The 18,163-nt window shown below is 46.5% G+C and overlaps 1 protein-coding gene across 4 annotated transcripts in view; it reads left to right on the top strand.

The window, feature by feature from the left end:
• The window catches only part of LOC137323927 (collagen alpha-1(XVIII) chain-like), a 377,865-nt gene that overhangs the window by 227,974 nt on the left and 131,728 nt on the right, over positions 1-18,163 (top strand). For all 4 annotated transcript variants that reach the window (XM_067988020.1, XM_067988018.1, XM_067988016.1 and 1 more), the window contains 2 exons: positions 9,954-10,086; positions 16,637-16,749. In XM_067988020.1, coding sequence (XP_067844121.1) covers positions 9,954-10,086; positions 16,637-16,749 — 246 coding nt within the window. The remainder of the gene's footprint in view (positions 1-9,953; positions 10,087-16,636; positions 16,750-18,163) is intronic.

Raw genomic sequence — 18,163 nt, 5'->3', positions numbered from 1 at the left:
CTCTCTGTTTTTACCAGCCTCTGTGCATTTATATGGCGCCCCAGGACGTCCCAAAGCACTTTACAGCCAATGAAGTACTTTTTGAAGTGTAGTCACTGTTGTAATGTAGGATACACAGCGGCCAATTTGTGCACAGCAAGATCCCACAATCATCAATGTGATAATGACCAAATCATGTTTTACTGATGTTGGTTGAGAGATAAATATTGACCAGGACACCGGGGAGAACTCCCCTGCTCTCCTTTGAAATAGTGTCATAGGATCTTTTACATCCACCTGAGAGGGCAGATGGGACCTTGGTTTAATGTCTCTTTTGAAAGACGGCACCTCCGACAGGCAGCACTCCCTCAGTACTGCACTGGAGTGTCAGCCTAGATTATGTTCTCAAGTCCCTGGAGTGGGATTTGAACCCACATATATATAAATTGAATTTAATCTTTATATCAGACAGAGGGAGATCAGTGTTTGTGGGCTCTTAAACAAGTTGACGTGTTCCATAAGACTTTGTTCCAGGGAAATTTTGGTGGATATGTTTGGGAAGAGAGATAATTGGAGTGTGGATAATGGAGAGCCTGTCATGAATGACATGCTCTGTAACTGTGACTGAGGTGCTTTATTTCTCCTGGTCCTTCTGGAGCTGTCTGAAGCATTTGATCTGGTTGACCATGTCATCGTGCTCCAATGCCTCTCTGTCATCCAGCTCTATCGGATTGTCCTTGTATGGTTCCGTTCCTATCGATCTACATGCAGCCAGTGCATCTCCAGCAATGGCTTCTCTTCCCTCTCCTACACAAACACCTCCAGGGACCCTCAAGGATCTATCCTTTGCCCCAACCTCTTCCTTACTGCCCCTCAGTGACGTCATCAGCAGGTTCCAGATTCCCAATGCCAGTGAATGATACCCAGCTCCACCTCTCCATCACTCCTCTCTACCCTCGGCTGCCCCCCCCCCATGCTGTAACACTCCCTGTCTGACCTCAACTTCCTTAAGCTCAACATCAGGAAGACCAAAGCCATTGTCTTTGGCCCTACCACAATTTTTGCTCCTCTCTCCAACCCCCTTGGCCATACTGTCAGGCTCAATCAGACCATCTGTAATGTTCATTCCTAAGCTTAGTTTTAAACCCCATATTCTATCCATCACTTAGACCACTTACTTCAATTGGTACAACATTGCCCACCTTTACTCCTACTTCAGCCCTTGTGCCGCTCAGAAACTTATCCATGTCTTCTTTACCTCCAGACTCAACTACACCAATGATCTCCTTGCTGTCCTCCCATCTTCCACCTTGCAAAAGCTGCAACTTGTCCAAAACGCAACTGTCCATATTCTGCCTTGTAGTGGATTGCACTCACCCATTACCCCCACCCTTGATCTACATTAGCTTCCAATCCCCAACACATAGCACGTAAATTCCTTGGCCTTGTCTATAAATTCCCCGGCCTACCTCTGCAATATCCTCCAGCCCTATAACCCCTCCTGAACACTCTGTTCCTCTGACTCCTTCCTTCTGTACATCCCTTCCCCCTTCACCTACCATTGGTGGCAGAGATTTCAGCCAACTCAGTCCTACCCTTTGAAATTTCCTATGTAAACTTTTCCACCTCTCTCTCCGCCTTTAGAAACCTCCTGAAGGCCCATGTCTTTGACCAAGATTTGGTCACCCCCTCCTAATCTCTTGCCCTGGTTCGATGTCCATTCGCCTTCACATTTATCTGGGAAGCGCTTTTGGATGTCGTTGCTGCAATTGTTCCACTGAAAATATAATTCATGACTCTGTCTGGCTTTCTACTTATTCAGATTTTGGCTTTGAATGGTTGGCCCAATGAGGTTTGAACCCTGCTCCAAACTATCTGAATTCATACAGAGCTGAACTTCTGAGGCTGAAGCCAAATGTAAGCTGCCCCTACAGTTCTTAAGCTATTGAAAAGGCGGGGCCTTAGTTTAGGTACAATAGACCCTGGTACCTCTGAACCATTGTGTAAACAAGGTGTAGGTTCAAAAGTCAGAACGATTTGGATTTGTGATGAAGACCAAAGTTTTTTGTGTTCTTGGAAGGGACATATGGTCATCTGTTTGCCAAAAAGAATGTACCAGTGGAGAGTTGCTGGCTTTCTTTCTATACTTATGGCTGGTCTTCTCTTTAGCTGTGAAGGCCAAAGTCTGTTTGTTTAAATCGTTCCCACTTTGCACTGCCTGCGGTTACTATTGGATTATCTGACAGTGTCCGGACTGTAATTCTCTTCAGTTTTTCTATGCAAGAATGTACTGTGCTTTTAGAACTTGTTTTGGATTATTTTTGGAAGAATCTTTTAAGACAATGGTATTGATATTTCCCTCACTCCCTTATTCTGCCCGCCGCACCCGACCCCCGATTCAAAATGGAATCCTGTTGAACATCAGAAGCTCTGCAGCCAACAGACTCCACGTGGAAGGAAGAGAAAACTTGTATTTATATAGCGCCTTTCATGACCTCAGGCTGTCCCAAAGCGCTTTACAGCCAATGACGTACTTTTTGAAGTGTAGTCACTGTTGTAATGTAGGAAATGCAACAGCCAATTTGCACACAGCAAGGTCCCATAAACAGCAATGAGCTATGAACAAGATATTCAGTTTTAGTGATGTTGGTTGAGGGATAACATCTTATCCAAAAGACGGCACCTCCAACAGTGCAGCACTTCCTCAGTACTACACTGAAGAGCCAGCCTTGATTTTGTGCTCAAGTCTCTGGAATGTGACATGAACTCACAACCTTTTGGCTCAGAGGCGAGAGAGCTACCGACTGAGACATGGCTGAAACCCATGTAGGTTGTACACAAGATAAATTGAGGTGAATGAGGCCCTTCAGCCCATTTAATCTCATTTTCCAGGTTACCATCTCCCCTTAACAAGATCCGATTCTTAATTAAATGAATCCAGGGTCCAGCACTCACACCCTTCCTGGAACCTCCTTCCAGGTATTGACCATCCCGTGTATAAAGAAATAGTTACTGATGCCTGCTATATCTCTGAGCCTCTTCCCTCTTGTCTTAGTGCCCTGTTAACTGTCTTCTTATACTGACCCGGCCAAACAATCCTCCTTTGATCAACACCATCAAGAACAGGTTCTTTGTTCATTTATCTCATTTGCTGCCTGTGAGACCTTGCTGTGCACAATTTGCTGCCACACTTGACATAGCGATGGTAACGGCTTCAAAAGTAATCCATTGGTTTTAAAGGTCTTTGGGACGTTCCGGGGACATGATGAGGCATTATATCAATGAAAGTTTTTTTTTCTCCCCGTATCCCTCTAAGGGGCCCTCCCCTGTCAAGGGTCTTCCCAATGATAGCTGGGGACCTACCACATTGTTGTCCTCTGCACTGTATTTGGGGCCTGACTGACCCCTTACATTACGGTGGAACATAAGAACAGGAGGAGACCATTCAGCCCCTCGAGCATGTTCTGCCAGTCAGTTACATTGTGGCTGATCTGTATCTTAACTCCATTTACCCGTCATAGTTCCATAACCCTTCATACCCTTGCCTGAGAAAAATCTATCAATCTCAGTTCAGAAATTTTTAATTGACCCCCAGCCTCAACAGCTTTTTGGGGAGAGAGTTCCAGATTTCCACCACCCTTTGTGGAAGAAGTGCTTCCTGACATCACCCCTGAACGGCCTAGCTCTAATTTTAAGGTTATGCCCCCTTGTTCTGGACTCCCCCACCAGAGGAAATAGTTTCTCTCTATCTACCCTATCAAAACCTTAAATCACCTTAAACACAATTAGATCGCCTCTTAATCTTTTATATTCCAGAGAATACAAGCCTAGTCTATCCAACCTGTCCTCGTAAATTAACCCTTTTAGAGCTGGTATCATTCTGGTGAATCTGCTCCGAACCCTCTCCAAGGCCAATATATGTGCACCATACACTAGATGTATCCTACCCAGGGCACTATACAGATTCAGCATGACTTAGAAGGATATACTGATAGGGTTAGATGAAGTAGGGAGGGAGGAGGCTCGTGTGGAGCATAAACACCAGCATGGACCTGTTGGGCCGAATGGCCAGTTTCTGTGCTGTACATTTTATGTAATGACTTCTAGGGATTGAACTGAACTGAACTGGCCGTATTATCCAGCATCCTGTTTGCATAGTTTGTTGCTGCTTGGACTGTTTGGTGAGCGACAAGTCAACCAACACCCTCAGGTCTCTTTCAACTTCCCTCTGGTCACATTCTATCCCATGAACATGCTGAATGTCGTACTGTTACTCTGTGCAAATCAGCACCCCCTCGGAGCCAAACAATAATTCTATTGCAAAGCACTGTGTCATACCAGAACTGAGAGGTTATAACTATCAGGAAAGTCTGAATAGGCTGGAGCTCTTTTCTCTTGAAAAGAGAAGGTTGAAGGGTGACCTAATGAAGGTCTCCAGAATGATGAAGAGGTAGAGATGTTTCCATGTGTGGGGGAGACCAAAACTAGGGGCTATAAATATAAGATAGTCACTAATAAATCCAATAGGGAATTCAGGAGAAACTTCTTTACCTAGAGAGTGGTGAGAATGTGGAACTCGCTACCACATGGAGTAGTTGAGGCGACTAGTATAGATACATTTAAGAGGAAACTAGATAAACACATGAGGGAAAAAAGAACAGAAGGTTATGCTGATAAGGGTGAGATGAAGTAGGGTGGGAGGAGGCTCAGCATACATCTGTTGGGCCGAATGGCCTGCTTCTGTGCTGTACAGTCCATGTAATTCTATGTAAATGATTGTGGCAATGGTTATCTTTACCATGTGAGACACATGTTGACTAGGATTCCCCGCCCCCGAGCTTACATGAGGCACTGCTTCCAAAAAATAAACTTCCCACCACACCCCTCCGTCTTTTCTTTTAAAATCTGAGAGTGAGGGATTAGTCGCAGTGCAGAACAGACGGACCACACACACGACTGCACCACCCGGACCGTGGGAGGTGGGAAATCCAACAGCTACTGCTGCAACCTGACGTTCATTGGACCCCGACCGGGACATCATCTCTCCCAGAAGGTTCAAACTGAATTTAACTTTGCTATGGCCAATTTAATAATCAACACGAGGGCTCGTCACATGAAAATAACGGCTCTTTCCATTTTAATAACCTCACAGATGTTTTACATTTTTCTACATTAATTATCCAGTTTAAAAAGAGAAAACCTTGCCGTTTTATTTCCTAATTTGTTTTACGTTGCAGCTCCCTCTCTCCCTCTCTCTCTCTCACAACGCTAATTTTGCCTCCTCTGTTTTCTGACTAGACGCCCTAAATGGCCTTGGGTTTTCTCTCTGACAGAGACAGCTAATCCAGAACTTCTAATATTTGCTCCTCACGTCGCCCCTCTCACCTTCTCCTGAAGGGTCGGACTCACACTGCCATTACACTTGTGGTGTCAGCTGTGGCTCAGTAGGTAGCACTCTCGCCTTAGAAGGTGGGTTCAAGCCCCACTCCAGAGACTAGAGCACAATATCTAGGCTGACACTCCAGTGCAGTACTGAGGGAGTGCTGCATTGTCAGAAGTGCCGACATTCAACTGAGGCCCCGTCTGCCCTCTCAGGTGGATGTGAAAGATCCCACGGCATTATTTTGGACAAGAGCAGGGGAGTTCTCCCCGATATCTTGACCAATATTTATCCCTCAACCAACATCACTAAAACAGATTATCCGGTCATTATCACATTGCTGTTTGTGGGACCTTGCTGTGCGTAAATTGCCTGCTGCATTTCCTACATTACAACAGTGACTACACTTCAAATGTACTTCATTGGCTGTAAAGCACTTTGGGACATCCTGAGGTCTTTCTGTTCTCAATTTGTTCTCCAGAACCTGGCCCAAGAGGCCACTATTCGCGCGCGAACCTGGACAGTAAAACCCAGCAGGTTGTTCTACCATGAAGGGCATCGCCACTAAGCTCAATCTGGTCCTGACCCACTCTAGATGCACATGCAGTTTTACAGCAGGAACATTGCGGGTGATTAAGAATGGGAAGTCTGGGTGATTTTTCTCTCTTTCCCCACCCCCGTGACCTCCAGCTTTGTGAGGGGTGGGGGGTGTTGGTGGGAAGGGAGTGGGAAAGACCATTTGTGGCACTTCGACTGTTGTTATCCTATTTTAGCAACATTTTTCGTACAACCCTCCGAGATCTCAGCGCTCCTCCAATTCTGGCCTCTTGCACATCCCTGGTTTTCATCGCTCCACCATTGGCGGCCGTGCCTTCGGCTGCCGAGGCCCTAAGCTCTGGAATTTCCATCCTAAACCTCTCCGCCTCTCTCTCCTCCTTTAAGACGCTCCTTAAAACCTACCTCTTTGGCTAAGATTTTGATCACCTGTCCTAATATCTCCTTATGTGGCTCGGTGTCAAATTTGTCTGATAACACTCCTGTGAAGCGCCTTGGGATGTTTTACTATGTTAAAGGTGCTATATAAATACAAGGTGTTGTTGTCACCAGCCAATAATATTTTGCTCTGCACTTCAGATTAAGGGTTTACCTCTCATGCAGGACGATCCCTTCAGTACAGGCGTTACCGAGCTTTAAGGGGTGGGAACGTCCTGGGGGAGTTTTTCACGTTGATTGCTTGGTGTAGGATGTGCTGGAATCTGCTAGGCCGGCTGCCAGGAACAGTTTACAATGCAATAAATATTAAACACACATAAGGCTTCAACAGTGGGGGAGAAATTCAACTCCATGCCCCCCCATTTGCATCAAAGAGGTAGGTTTTAAACGAGTCTTAAAGGAGGTGGCGAGGTAGAGAGGTTTGGAGAGGTAATTCCAGAGCTTAGGGCCTAGACGACTGAAGGCACGGCCGCCAATGGTGGGGAGAAGAAAGTGGGGGATGCACAAGAGGCAATTGGAGGGACGCAGAGATCTCGGAGGGTTGTAGGGCTGGAGGAGGTTATAGAGATAGGGAGGGGCGAGGCCACGGAGGGATTTGGAAACAAGGATTTGAATTTTAAAATCGAGGCATTGCCGGACCGGGAGCCATTGTAGGTCAGCGATGGGTGAACGCGACTTGGTGCGATTTAGGAGGTGGGCAGCAGAGATTTGGAAGAGCTCAAGTTTACGCAGGTGGGAGGCCGGCCTGGAGAGCATTGGAATAGTCGAGCCTGGAGGTAACAAAGGCCTTGGATGAGGGTTTCAGCAGTGGCCATTCCATTAGTTGTCTGGGGAGTGACCCTCTGTGATGGTGATGGCTCACGGTGTGTGGTATTTAGCCAAGGCTCCGGTTGGCCAGCAGCCTGTCCCATGTAGGAAGTTTCATTGTTTAATGGGGTGTGTGGAATTTTGTCTTACATCCACACTGTGGAATTTATTGGCTGTGACTGACAAATCATTCTGAGTGTGCTTCTTCTGTTCAATCCCTTCCCCTCCTTGAAAATAAAAATAGCCAGAGATATACTCTTTTATGTAGCAGCTTGAATTCAAATTGCTCATGTAATCTTACATTGTCCATGTATGGCTCGGGAATCTGTGCAAGTAAAGTTATATTTAAGTATGACCTTGCAAGTAAAGAATGCAGGTGATGGTATAACGTTTCACCAAATTGTCCAATCCTAGTGAGAATTGTGTAGAATTTACAGCACAGGAACAGGCCATTCGGCCCTACTGGTCTATGCCAGTGTTTATACTCCACACTCTAGTTACTCTTCCAACCCTGCCTCATATCCCTCTGTTCCCTCCTCCCTCATGTATGCATCAAGCCTCCCCTTGAGTGTGTCAGTGTTATCTGCTTCAACCACTCCCATGTGGCAGCAAGTTTCATGTTCTTACCACTCTCTGTGTAAAGAATTTCCTTTCTTTAATCTGTTAGTGACTACCTTAGATTTACTGCAACTTAGAGATCATTAATTGGCAATTTCTAAGTTCTAGTCTGAAGCAAAGCAGGGGGTCCTTCATGCTGTTGAGACAGCCTGAGATATTGCCTGTTTTCGGACTTTTCGACTGGGATGGTCACTCACAGTTGGTTTGTTGACTGCCTGTGCTGGATCTGATTTCAGTCTAAGATTCCCCTTCCCTCCAGTGTCCACTTTGAAAGCTCCGTATTATTTTATAACTTCTTGTAAACGTCTTGGTAAAAGTCAATGAGTAACAAGGTGTTCGAATGATATCACACCGTGCTTTTGGAAAACTTTACTTCCAAAAACTCTTTCATGAAGATGGTGGCTTTTCAAAGTAAGAAAGAATGAACCTATATAGCACCTTTCATGACCACAGGACGTCCCAAAGCACTTCACAGCCAATGAAGTACTTTTGAAGTGTACTCTCTGTTGTAATGTAGGACACGTGGCAACCAATTTGCACAAAGCAAGATCCCACAAACAGCAATGTGGTAATGGTCAGATAATGTTTTAGTGATGTTGGTTGAAGAATAAACATTGGACAGGACACTGGGGAGAACTCCCCTGCTCTTCTTCGAAATGGTGCCGTGGGATCTTTTACGCCCACCTGAGAGAGGTTCGATTTGTCTGCAGACTTGCCTACCATGTCTTCTGCTGGCCCTCTGCCTGTTGTCACTTGCTGACATTCTCAGTCTCTAATTATGCCTGGGCCCACGAAACACCGAATATAGAAATGGATAATGTGCAGCTCGGATAAAAAGCAAGGAAAGCTGCAGAATGTATTGGGAAAAGTCCATTTCGGCCCACAATGCCAGTTATCCTGTTTTCACGTGTCTACATTGGTCTGATATAGTGGCCTGTTCAAATCCAACCCTACAGCTAAATTCCTCGAAACAATGTCCTGCTTGAGGCTGATTAAGCCTCTTAACCCAGCGAGGTCACAGTGCAGATTGTATTGTTCAATCAATGCCAGCCCAGATCGCATACAGACTTTCTGTTGCTAGGAAATCGCTGGAGCATATTTGACCCAAGTAGGTTCTTCCGGTTTCCTCTATACTGGGCTAAGATACTCCGTCAGAGGTCCATAGCTGTGTCAGCTGTGGCACAGTGGGTAGCACTCTCATCTCTGAGTCAGAAGGCCCATTCCGGGGACTTGAGCAAATGATAAGGCTAATACTCCCAGTGCAATACTGAGGGAGTGCTGCACTGTCGGAGGTGCCACCTTTCGGATGAAACATTAAACCACGACTCTGTCTGCCCTCTCATGTGGACGTAAAAGATCCCACGGCACTATTGGAAGAGCAGGGGAGTTCTCCCCAGTGTCTTGGCCAATATTTATCCCTCAACCAACATCACTAAAACAGATTATCTGGTCATTATCACATTGCAGTTTGTGGGACCTTGCTGTGCACAAATTGGCTGCTGCATTTCCTAGATTACAACAGTGACTACACTTCAAAAATACTTCATTGGTTGTAAAGTGCTTTGGGGATCCTAAGGTCGTGAAAGGCGCTATATAAATGCACGTTCTTTCTATCTTTCTATCGATCTTTGCTGTTCAGCAACATTACATCAGTATCGCTAGCAAGGCCGACATTTATTGCCCATCCCTAGTTGACCCTTGAGAAGGTGGTGGTGAGCCTTCTTCTTGAACCACTGCAGTCCGTATGGTGAAGGTTCTCCCACAGTGCTGTTAGGAAGGGAGTTCGAGGATTTTGACCCAGCGACGATGAAGGAACGGCGATATATTTCCAAGTCAGGATGGTGTGTGACTTGGAGGGGAACTTGAAGGTGATGGTTTGCCCTTCTAGGTGGTAGAGGTCGTGGGTTTGGGAGATGCTGCTGAAGAAGCCTTGGCGAGTTTCTACAGTGCATCCTGTGGATAGAACACACTGCAGCCACAGTGCGCCGGTGGTGGAGGGATTGTATTTGCCATAGACCTATTGAAGTTTATTCAATGCAGGGACGGGGTGGGGGTTTAGTGTTAAGTGAAGGAAGGAGTGTGGTTAAGATACTACAATGAGGCCCCTCTTTCCACATCCCTTCTAATATCTTTATAAAGAAACTTGCATCATAAACAACTTCTTGTTTTGCTGTAGGTGACCCCTCCTTCATATCGTCCCCCGGAACGCTGGCCGGTTCGCCCCCCTCCCATCAGCGAACATGAGGTCCTGAAGCAAAAACCTGCTGAGGAAACTGGCAAATGGACACAGGTCTCGGTGGTGGAGAGAGGTAGGGCATCTTCATTTGGTCTAGTATGGATTCTCTTCTCTGACAACTTCACTCTTGTATGTGTTTAAACCTGGAACAGAGGAGGAGGTTCAACTCTGTAACACATCGCCCGTCTCCACCCCACCTCAACCCATCAGCTGCTGAAATCTTCATCCATGCCTTTCTCACCTCCAGACTCGACTATTTCAATGCTCTCCTGGCCGGCCTCCCATCTTCCACCTTCCATAAACTTCAGCTCATCCAAAACTCTGCTGCCTGTATCCTAACTCATACCAAGTCCTGTTCACCCATCACCCCTGTACTCACTGACCTACATTGTCTCCCAGTCGGCACCGCCTCGATTTTAAAATTCTCATCCTTGTTTTCAAATCTCTCCATGGCCTCGCCCCTCCCTATCTCTATAACCTCCCTATCTCTATAACCTCCCTATCTCTATAACCTCCTACATCCCTCTGAGATCTCTGCGCTCCTCCAATTCTGGCCTCGATGGATTTTCATCGCTCTACCATTGACGGCCGTGCCTTCAGCTGCCTAGGCCCTAAGCTCTGGAGTTCCCTCCCTAAACCTCTCCCCCTCTCTCTCCTTCTTTAAGATGCTCCTTAAAACCTACCTCTTTGACCAAGCTTTTGGTCACCTGTCCTAATATCTCCTCATGTGGGCTTTGTGTCAAATTTTGTCTGATGAAGTGTCTTGGGATGTTTTACTACATTAAAGGTGCTATATAAATGCAAGTTGTTGTTGCTGTTGAGGTGGCCAGGACCTCACGCAAACCAATGACATTTGCTGCCAGGTGATATCGGCAGATGGAAAGGGCCTGGCTTGATTTTGACTGACAATCAAACTCGAGAGCTGGTTTAATTTGGTGGAGAGGCAATGGGTCTTTTGGGCATCTGCAGAATGCAGCCACAATGGCCTAGTGTTGTGTGGAAAAATATCATGACCTGTGCATAGTAGAACTGGATCCAACATACTGACCCATGAGTCTTGTCATTGGCTCATCAGGGCTTATCCTAGATCACCCAAGGTGTCAGCCTTGGCTCAGTGCGTAGCTCTCTCGCCTCTGAGTCAGAGGTACTGGAGCTGCAGGCAGCCTGCTGGTGAACTGGCTCACTGTCTGTACTGGAGCTGCAGGGAGCCTGCTGGTGAACTGGCTCACTGTCTGTACTGGAGCAGCAGGGAGCCTGCTGGTGAACTGGCTCACTGTCTGTACTGGAGCAGCAGGGAGCCTGCTGGTGAACTGGCTCACTGTACTGGAGCTGCAGGGAGCCTGCTGGTGAACTGGCTCACTGTCTGTACTGGAGCAGCAGGGAGCCTGCTGGTGAACTGGTTCACTGTACAGGAGCTGCAGGGAGCCTGCTGGTGAACTGGCTCACTGTACAGGAGCTGTAGTGAGCCTGCTGGTGAAGTGGCTCACTGTACTGGAGCTGCAGTGAGCCTGCTGGTGAACTGGCTCACTGTACTGGAGCTGCAGTGAGCCTGCTGGTGAACTGGCTCACTGTACTGGAGCTGCAGTGAGCCTGCTGGTGAACTGGCTCACTGTACTGGAGCTGCAGCGTTCGCTGTGAGACTGATACAGACGGCTGCTGCTGTTGTATGTAAATAGTTAATATCTATAGTTAAAGATGGTGGCGAGGTCTGTAACCTGAGCTATTCAATCTGTACAGGTGACTCACACCTGTTACACCTGTTTCCGTGCTCATCAAACATTGGAACACATTATCATTAAAACTACTTCATTTACCTTCAATCTCACAATAATGATTGTGCCATTTCATCTGCTCCAACTCCCAGTGATTAACTGATTGCCTTTAGAATCAAACCTGTTTGAAAAACTTTTTCCCTTCTGTGGAGTTTGATGATACAGACCTCGCCACCACCTGATGAGCTTTCATTCTTTCTTTCTTTCTTTCTTTCTTTCTATCTCTCAATCTCCATCTCTCTTTCTCTCACCGTTACTCTCTTTCTCTCACCGTTACTCTCTTTCTCTCACAGTTACTCTCTTTCTCTCACAGTTACTCTCTTTCTCTCACCGTTACTCTCTTTCTCTCACCGTTACTCTCTTTCTCTCACTGGTACTCTCTTTCTCTCACTGGTACTCTCTTTCTCTCACCGTTACTCTCTTTCTCTCACAGTTACTCTCTTTCTCTCACCGTTACTCTCTTTCTCTCACCGTTACTCTCTTTCTCTCACCGTTACTCTCTTTCTCTCACTGGTACTCTCTTTCTCTCACTGGTACTCTCTTTCTCTCACCGTTACTCTCTTTCTCTCACCGTTACTCTCTTTCTCTCACTGGTACTCTCTTTCTCTCACCGTTACTCTCTTTCTCTCACTGTTACTCTCTTTCTCTCACCGTTACTCTCTTTCTCTCACTGGTACTCTCTTTCTCTCACTGTTACTCTCTTTCTCTCACCGTTACTCTCTTTCTCTCACTGGTACTCTCTTTCTCTCACTGTTACTCTCTTTCTCTCACCGTTACTCTCTTTCTCTCACTGTTACTCTCTTTCTCTCACTGGTACTCTCTTTCTCTCACTGGTACTCTCTTTCTCTCACCGTTACTCTCTTTCTCTCACTGGTACTCTCTTTCTCTCACCGTTACTCTCTTTCTCTCACTGTTACTGTCTTTCTATCTATCTCTCGATCTGTATCTCTGTACTGAGAGAGTGCTGCAATGTCGGAGGTGTTGTCTTTCAGATGAGACGTTAAACTGAGGCCCCATCTGCCCTCTTAGGTGGACGTAAAAGACCCCACTGCACTGTTGGAAGAAGAGCAGGAAGTTCTCCCCGGTGTTCTGGCCAATATTTATCCCTCAACTAACATCACTAAAACAGATTATCTGGTCATTATCTCATTGCTCTTTGTGGGACCTTGCTGTGTGCAAATTAGCTGCCGCATTTCCTACATTACAACAGTGACTACAGATCAAAAGTACTTCATTGGCTGTAAAGCACTTCAGGACGTCCTGAGGTTGTGAAAGACGCTCTAGAAATGCAAGTCTTTCTTTAAGCTGGATATAGAAAGTCTGTCACAATTTTTAGTACACTAACGTTACACACATAGAATCATAGAAAGGTCACAGCACGGAAGGAGGCCATTCGGCCCATTGCAAGAGCAACCCAGCTAGTCCCACTCTCCCGCCCTATCCTTGTTGCCCTGCAAATTTTTTTCTTTCAGGTACTTATCCAGTTCCCTTGGGATGAAGGGCAGCTACAGGGGGATAGTGGGGCAGGGCTTGACAGAGGCTGTCCTTTCTTAGGGGGTCATTGGGCAGGGTCACTAGTCATTACTGCTTGCAGTAGGTGATACTTTGTTCCCAAATTCCCTCTCGTGCCTTCCTCTGGGGGAGTAAGTTGTGGGTTCGGTACTGGACTGCTTGGTCCTTCCCTCTCTCCCTAAACTGTGAAGGATTCAAATCTCCACATCACATCTCCCTAAACTGGCAGTGCTTTATGGTGTGGAACCATGGGCTGAAATGGAAAGACTTCCACGACCCAACACCAACGCACTTCAAAGGAAGAATGGGGAGACCTTTGCAACCTTCTCGTTGAATGGCAGTACAGGCTCGAGGGGCTGAATGGCCTAGTTCTGTTCTTATGTTCTCACATACTTTGAATATTTCATGTGCAATGAATCACTTTGGAGTCCAGTTGTTGTTACGTGTGCAAAACTCCACGAGCACAAATGAACACACTCAAAAAAAAAAGTCGCAACATGTGCAGTGTCCCACGACAAAGTGTGAAGTGCAGTGTGACAAGGTGGGAGAGAATAGGCTCGTGCCTTACGGGCGGTGTGAGGCTGGTGGGTGTGATTTGAATCCTTTACAGGCTCTATTGTGGGGTCACAGCACCATCCAGTGGTAAAAAGCAGAGGTGCATAGTGAACATTTAAAAAATTGTGTGCGAGAGTTTGTGTGAAGAGGCTTAATTGCTGTAACATTTATTAATCCGGAAACTGTATTTAATGACTTTCTGTAATGATCTTTTGGACTGGGATCAAGTGTAATCCTGAAGTGGTGAACAATGTCCATGGGTTGTTCAGTGATTGGGAGGGGGATGGGGTAGACTATCACAATCGAACCTGACCCTCACATCTGTACAGGCGTTTCCCCGCTGGACCCCCTCTTCAGAAATCCCACTGCCGTTAGTGTCGCTGAATTTAATTCTCATGTTGCCCCTGCTTTTGTAAGATTTATAGGTGAAATCCCTCTATGGACACAGTAAGGACACCCCCCAGTGTGTGAAGGGAGCTCTCCTCATTTGGAAAATAAAGAAAGACTTGCATTTATATAGCGCCTTTCACAACCTCAGGACGTTACAAAGTGCTTTACAGCCAATCAAGTACTTTTGAAGTGTAGTCACTGTTGTAATGTAGGAAACGCGGCAGCCAATTTGCACACAGCAAGGTCCCACACACAGCAACGTGATAATGACCAGATAATCTGTTTTAGTGATGTTGGTTGAGGGATAAATATTGGCCGGGACACCAGGGAGAACTCCCCTGCTCTTGTTCAAATTAGTTCCAAGGAATCTGTTACATTCAGCTGGGAGGACAGACAAGGCCTTGGTTTATCATCTCATCCAAAAGACAGCACCTCTGACAGTGCAGCACTCCCTCAGGACTGCACTGGAGTGTCAGCCTAGATTATGTGCCTAAATCTCTGGAGTGGGGCTTGAACCCACGACCTTCTGACTCAGAGGCGAGAGTGCTACCCACTGAGCCATGGCTGACTGCTTGCCGACTCCTCGAGAAATTCTTCATACTGTGGACTGGGAGCAGGACAGGGAAAGTAGCATCATTCCACGGTCCATGGAACGGGGCCCTTGGTAAATTTAAATCTGTGACTTGGGCTCAGCCAATGGCCCCGTCCACTGTGGCACTGAGCCATACAGGCGAGCAGGGCCCGAGCGTGGATCCCTGCCCTGTTTTCCAGTAGTTCCTCTCAGCCACAGCATTGGTGATGATTCGATAATTAGCCTCAGAGCTCTTGATGCGGAGATGCCGGTGATGGACTGGGGTTGACAATTGTAAACAATTTTACAACACCAAGTTATAGTCCAACGATTTTATTTGAAATTTACAAGCTTTCGGAGGCTTCCTCCTTCCTCAGGTAAATGTCAGGAACTCCTCGAAGCCTACGCATTTATAAATCACAGAACAATACATGGTGATTACAGATAGTGTTTGCAACTGCCCGTTGCCAAGGCAATCACCGTGTTCAGACAGAGAGGTGTTACCTGCAGAACCCCCGAATATACAGTCAACAAAAAAAAAAACAAACAGAAAAAAAAGAGAGAGAGAGGCAGAAACATCCGGAAGGCAGAGAAAGCTAGCAAATGACCCGTTATATTAAAAACAGATAGCTTTTGTTCGCTGGTGGGCTACAGTACGCTACACGTAAGCCCACCAGCGAACAAAAGCTATCTGTTTTTAATATAACGGGTCATTTGCTGGCTTTCTCTGCCTTCCGGATGTTTCTGCCTCTCTCTCTCTTTTTTTTTCTGTTTGTTTTTTTTTGTTGACTGTATATTCGGGGGCTCTGTAGGTAACACCTCTCTGTCTGAACACGGTGATCGCCTTGGCAACGGGCAGTTGCAAACACTTTCTGTAATCACCATGTATTGTTCTGTGATTTATAAATGCGTAGGCTTCGAGGAATTCCTGACATTTACCTGAGGAAGGAGGAAGCCTCCGAAAGCTTGTAAATTTCAAATAAAATTGTTGGACTATAACTCAGAGCTCTTGGACTAAGGAGGGAGTGGGGGGGTGGGTGACAGAGTGCCTGCTGTGCAGTGAAGCTTGCTGGGTAAGTTGTGTGGGTGTTGGGTTGAAGCAGGATTGGGCCACTCACTGGGCCTAGCAACAACAACAACAACAACAACGCGCTTTTCCATCGCGCCTTTAACATAGTAAAACGTCCCAAGGTGCTTCACAGGAATGCTTCCAGACAAAAGTTGTCACCGAGCCATATAAGGAGCTATTACCACAGCTTGGTCAAAGAGGTAGGTTTTAAGGCATGTCTTCAAGGAGGAGAGAGAGTTGGAGAGGTTTAGGGAGGGAATTCCAGAGCTCAGGGCCTAGATGGCTGAAGGCACGGCCGCCAATGGTGGAACGATTAAAATCGGGGATGGGCAAGAGGCCAGAATTGGATTAATTAGGTCAGCAAGCACAGAGGTGATGGGTGAACGGGGCTTGGTGGAGTTAGGATACGGGCAGCAGAGATTTGAATGAGCTGACGTTTACGGAGGATGTAAGACGGGAAGCTGGCCTGGAGAGCAGTGGAATAGTCCGAGTCTGGAGGTAACAAAAGCTTGGATGAACTGCTGACACTCACTGTACAGGTTGACACACTGAGAATGGCTGTCATTGCCCATGGAAATAGAGCCCAGCTCAAGCCGGTGCTTCCAGGCGAGGACAAGGTGAGGGTTCATCGGCTGAGCGAGCTTGGTTCCAAAACGTTGGCTTCCTGCAGAGTGAAGCTATTGCCGGACTTTTCATGTCACTGAGCTTAAGATGAAGCCAATATTTGACTGGCTGATCTTTTGTACCTTTTAAGTTGCTACAGGAGAGAAAGGAGATCGTGGAGAGAAGGGGAGCCAGGGTGTCATGGGCCCAAAAGGTGACAGCGGGTCTGGCTTTGGTGCAGCCGCTGCAGTCAAAGGAGTAAAGGTACATGTGAAATGGGTGTGTGAGAAAGGGACATGTGAAATGGGTGTGTGAGAAAGGTACGTGTGAAATGGGTGTGTGAGAAAGGTACGTGTGAAATGGGCGAGAGAGAAAGGTACGTGTGAAATGGGTGTGTGAGAAAGGTACGTGTGAAATGGGCGAGAGAGAAAGGTACGTGTGAAATGGGTGTGTGAGAAAGGTACTTGTGAAATGGGTGTGTGAGAAAGGTACTTGTGAAATGGGTGTGTGAGAAAGGTACTTGTGAAATGGGTGTGTGAGAAAGGTGCATGTGAGAAAGGTATGTGTGAAATGGGCGAGAGAGAAAGGTACTTGTGAAATGGGTGTGTGAGAAAGATACTTGTGAAATAGGTGTGTGAGAGAAAGGTACTTGTGAAATGGGCGAGAGAGAAAGGTACTTGTGAAATGGGCGTGTGAGAAAGGTACTTGTGAAATGGGTGTGTGAGAAAGGTACTTGTGCAATGGGTGTGTGAGAAAGGTACTTGTGAAATGGGCGAGAGAGAAAGGTACTTGTGAAATGGGTGTGTGAGAAAGGTACTTGTGAAATGGGCGACAGAGAAAGGTACTTGTGAAATGGGTGTGTGAGAAAGGTACTTGTGAAATGGGCGTGAGAGAAAGGTACTTGTGAAATGGGTGTGTGAGAAAGGTACTTGTGAAATGGGCGACAGAGAAAGGTACTTGTGAAATGGGTGTGTGAGAAAGGTACTTGTGAAATGGGCGTGAGAGAAAGGTACGTGTGAAATGAGCGTGAGAGAAAGGCACTTGTGAAATGGGTGTGTGAGAAAGGTACTTGTGAAATGGGTGTGTGAGAAAGGTACTTGTGAAATGGGTGTGTGAGAAAGGTACTTGTGAAATGGGCGAGAGAGAAAGGTACGTGTCAAATGGGCGTGAGAGAAAGGTACTTGTGAAATGGGCGTGTGAAAAAGGTACGTGTGAAATGGGTGTGTGAGAAAGGTACTTGTGAAATGGGTGTGTGAGAAAGGCACTTGTGAAATGGGTGTGTGAGAAAGGTACTTGTGAAATGGGTGTGTGAGAAAGGTACGTGCGAAATGGGCGAGAGAGAAAGGTACTTGTGAAATGGGTGTGTGAAAAAGGTACATGTGAAATGAGCGTATGAGAAAGGTACGTGTGAAATGGGCGTGTGAGAAAGGTACGTGTGAAATAGGTGAGAGAGAAAGGTACTTGTGAAATGGGTGTGTGAGAAAGGTACATGTGAGAAAGGTATGTGTGAAATGGGCGAGAGAGAAAGGTACTTGTGAAATGGGCGTGTGAGAAAGATACGTGTGAAATAAGCGTGAGAGAAAGGTACATGTGAAATGGGTGTGAGAAAGGTACTTGTGAAATGGGTGTGTGAGAAAGGTACGTGTGAAATGGGCATGAGAGAAAGGTACATGTGAAA

The sequence above is a fragment of the Heptranchias perlo genome, chromosome 7 (assembly GCF_035084215.1).
Source record: "Heptranchias perlo isolate sHepPer1 chromosome 7, sHepPer1.hap1, whole genome shotgun sequence".
Taxonomy (NCBI): domain Eukaryota; kingdom Metazoa; phylum Chordata; class Chondrichthyes; order Hexanchiformes; family Hexanchidae; genus Heptranchias; species Heptranchias perlo.
Note: the sequence above shows the minus strand (reverse complement) of the source record. Positions and strands in the feature narration are given on the sequence as shown.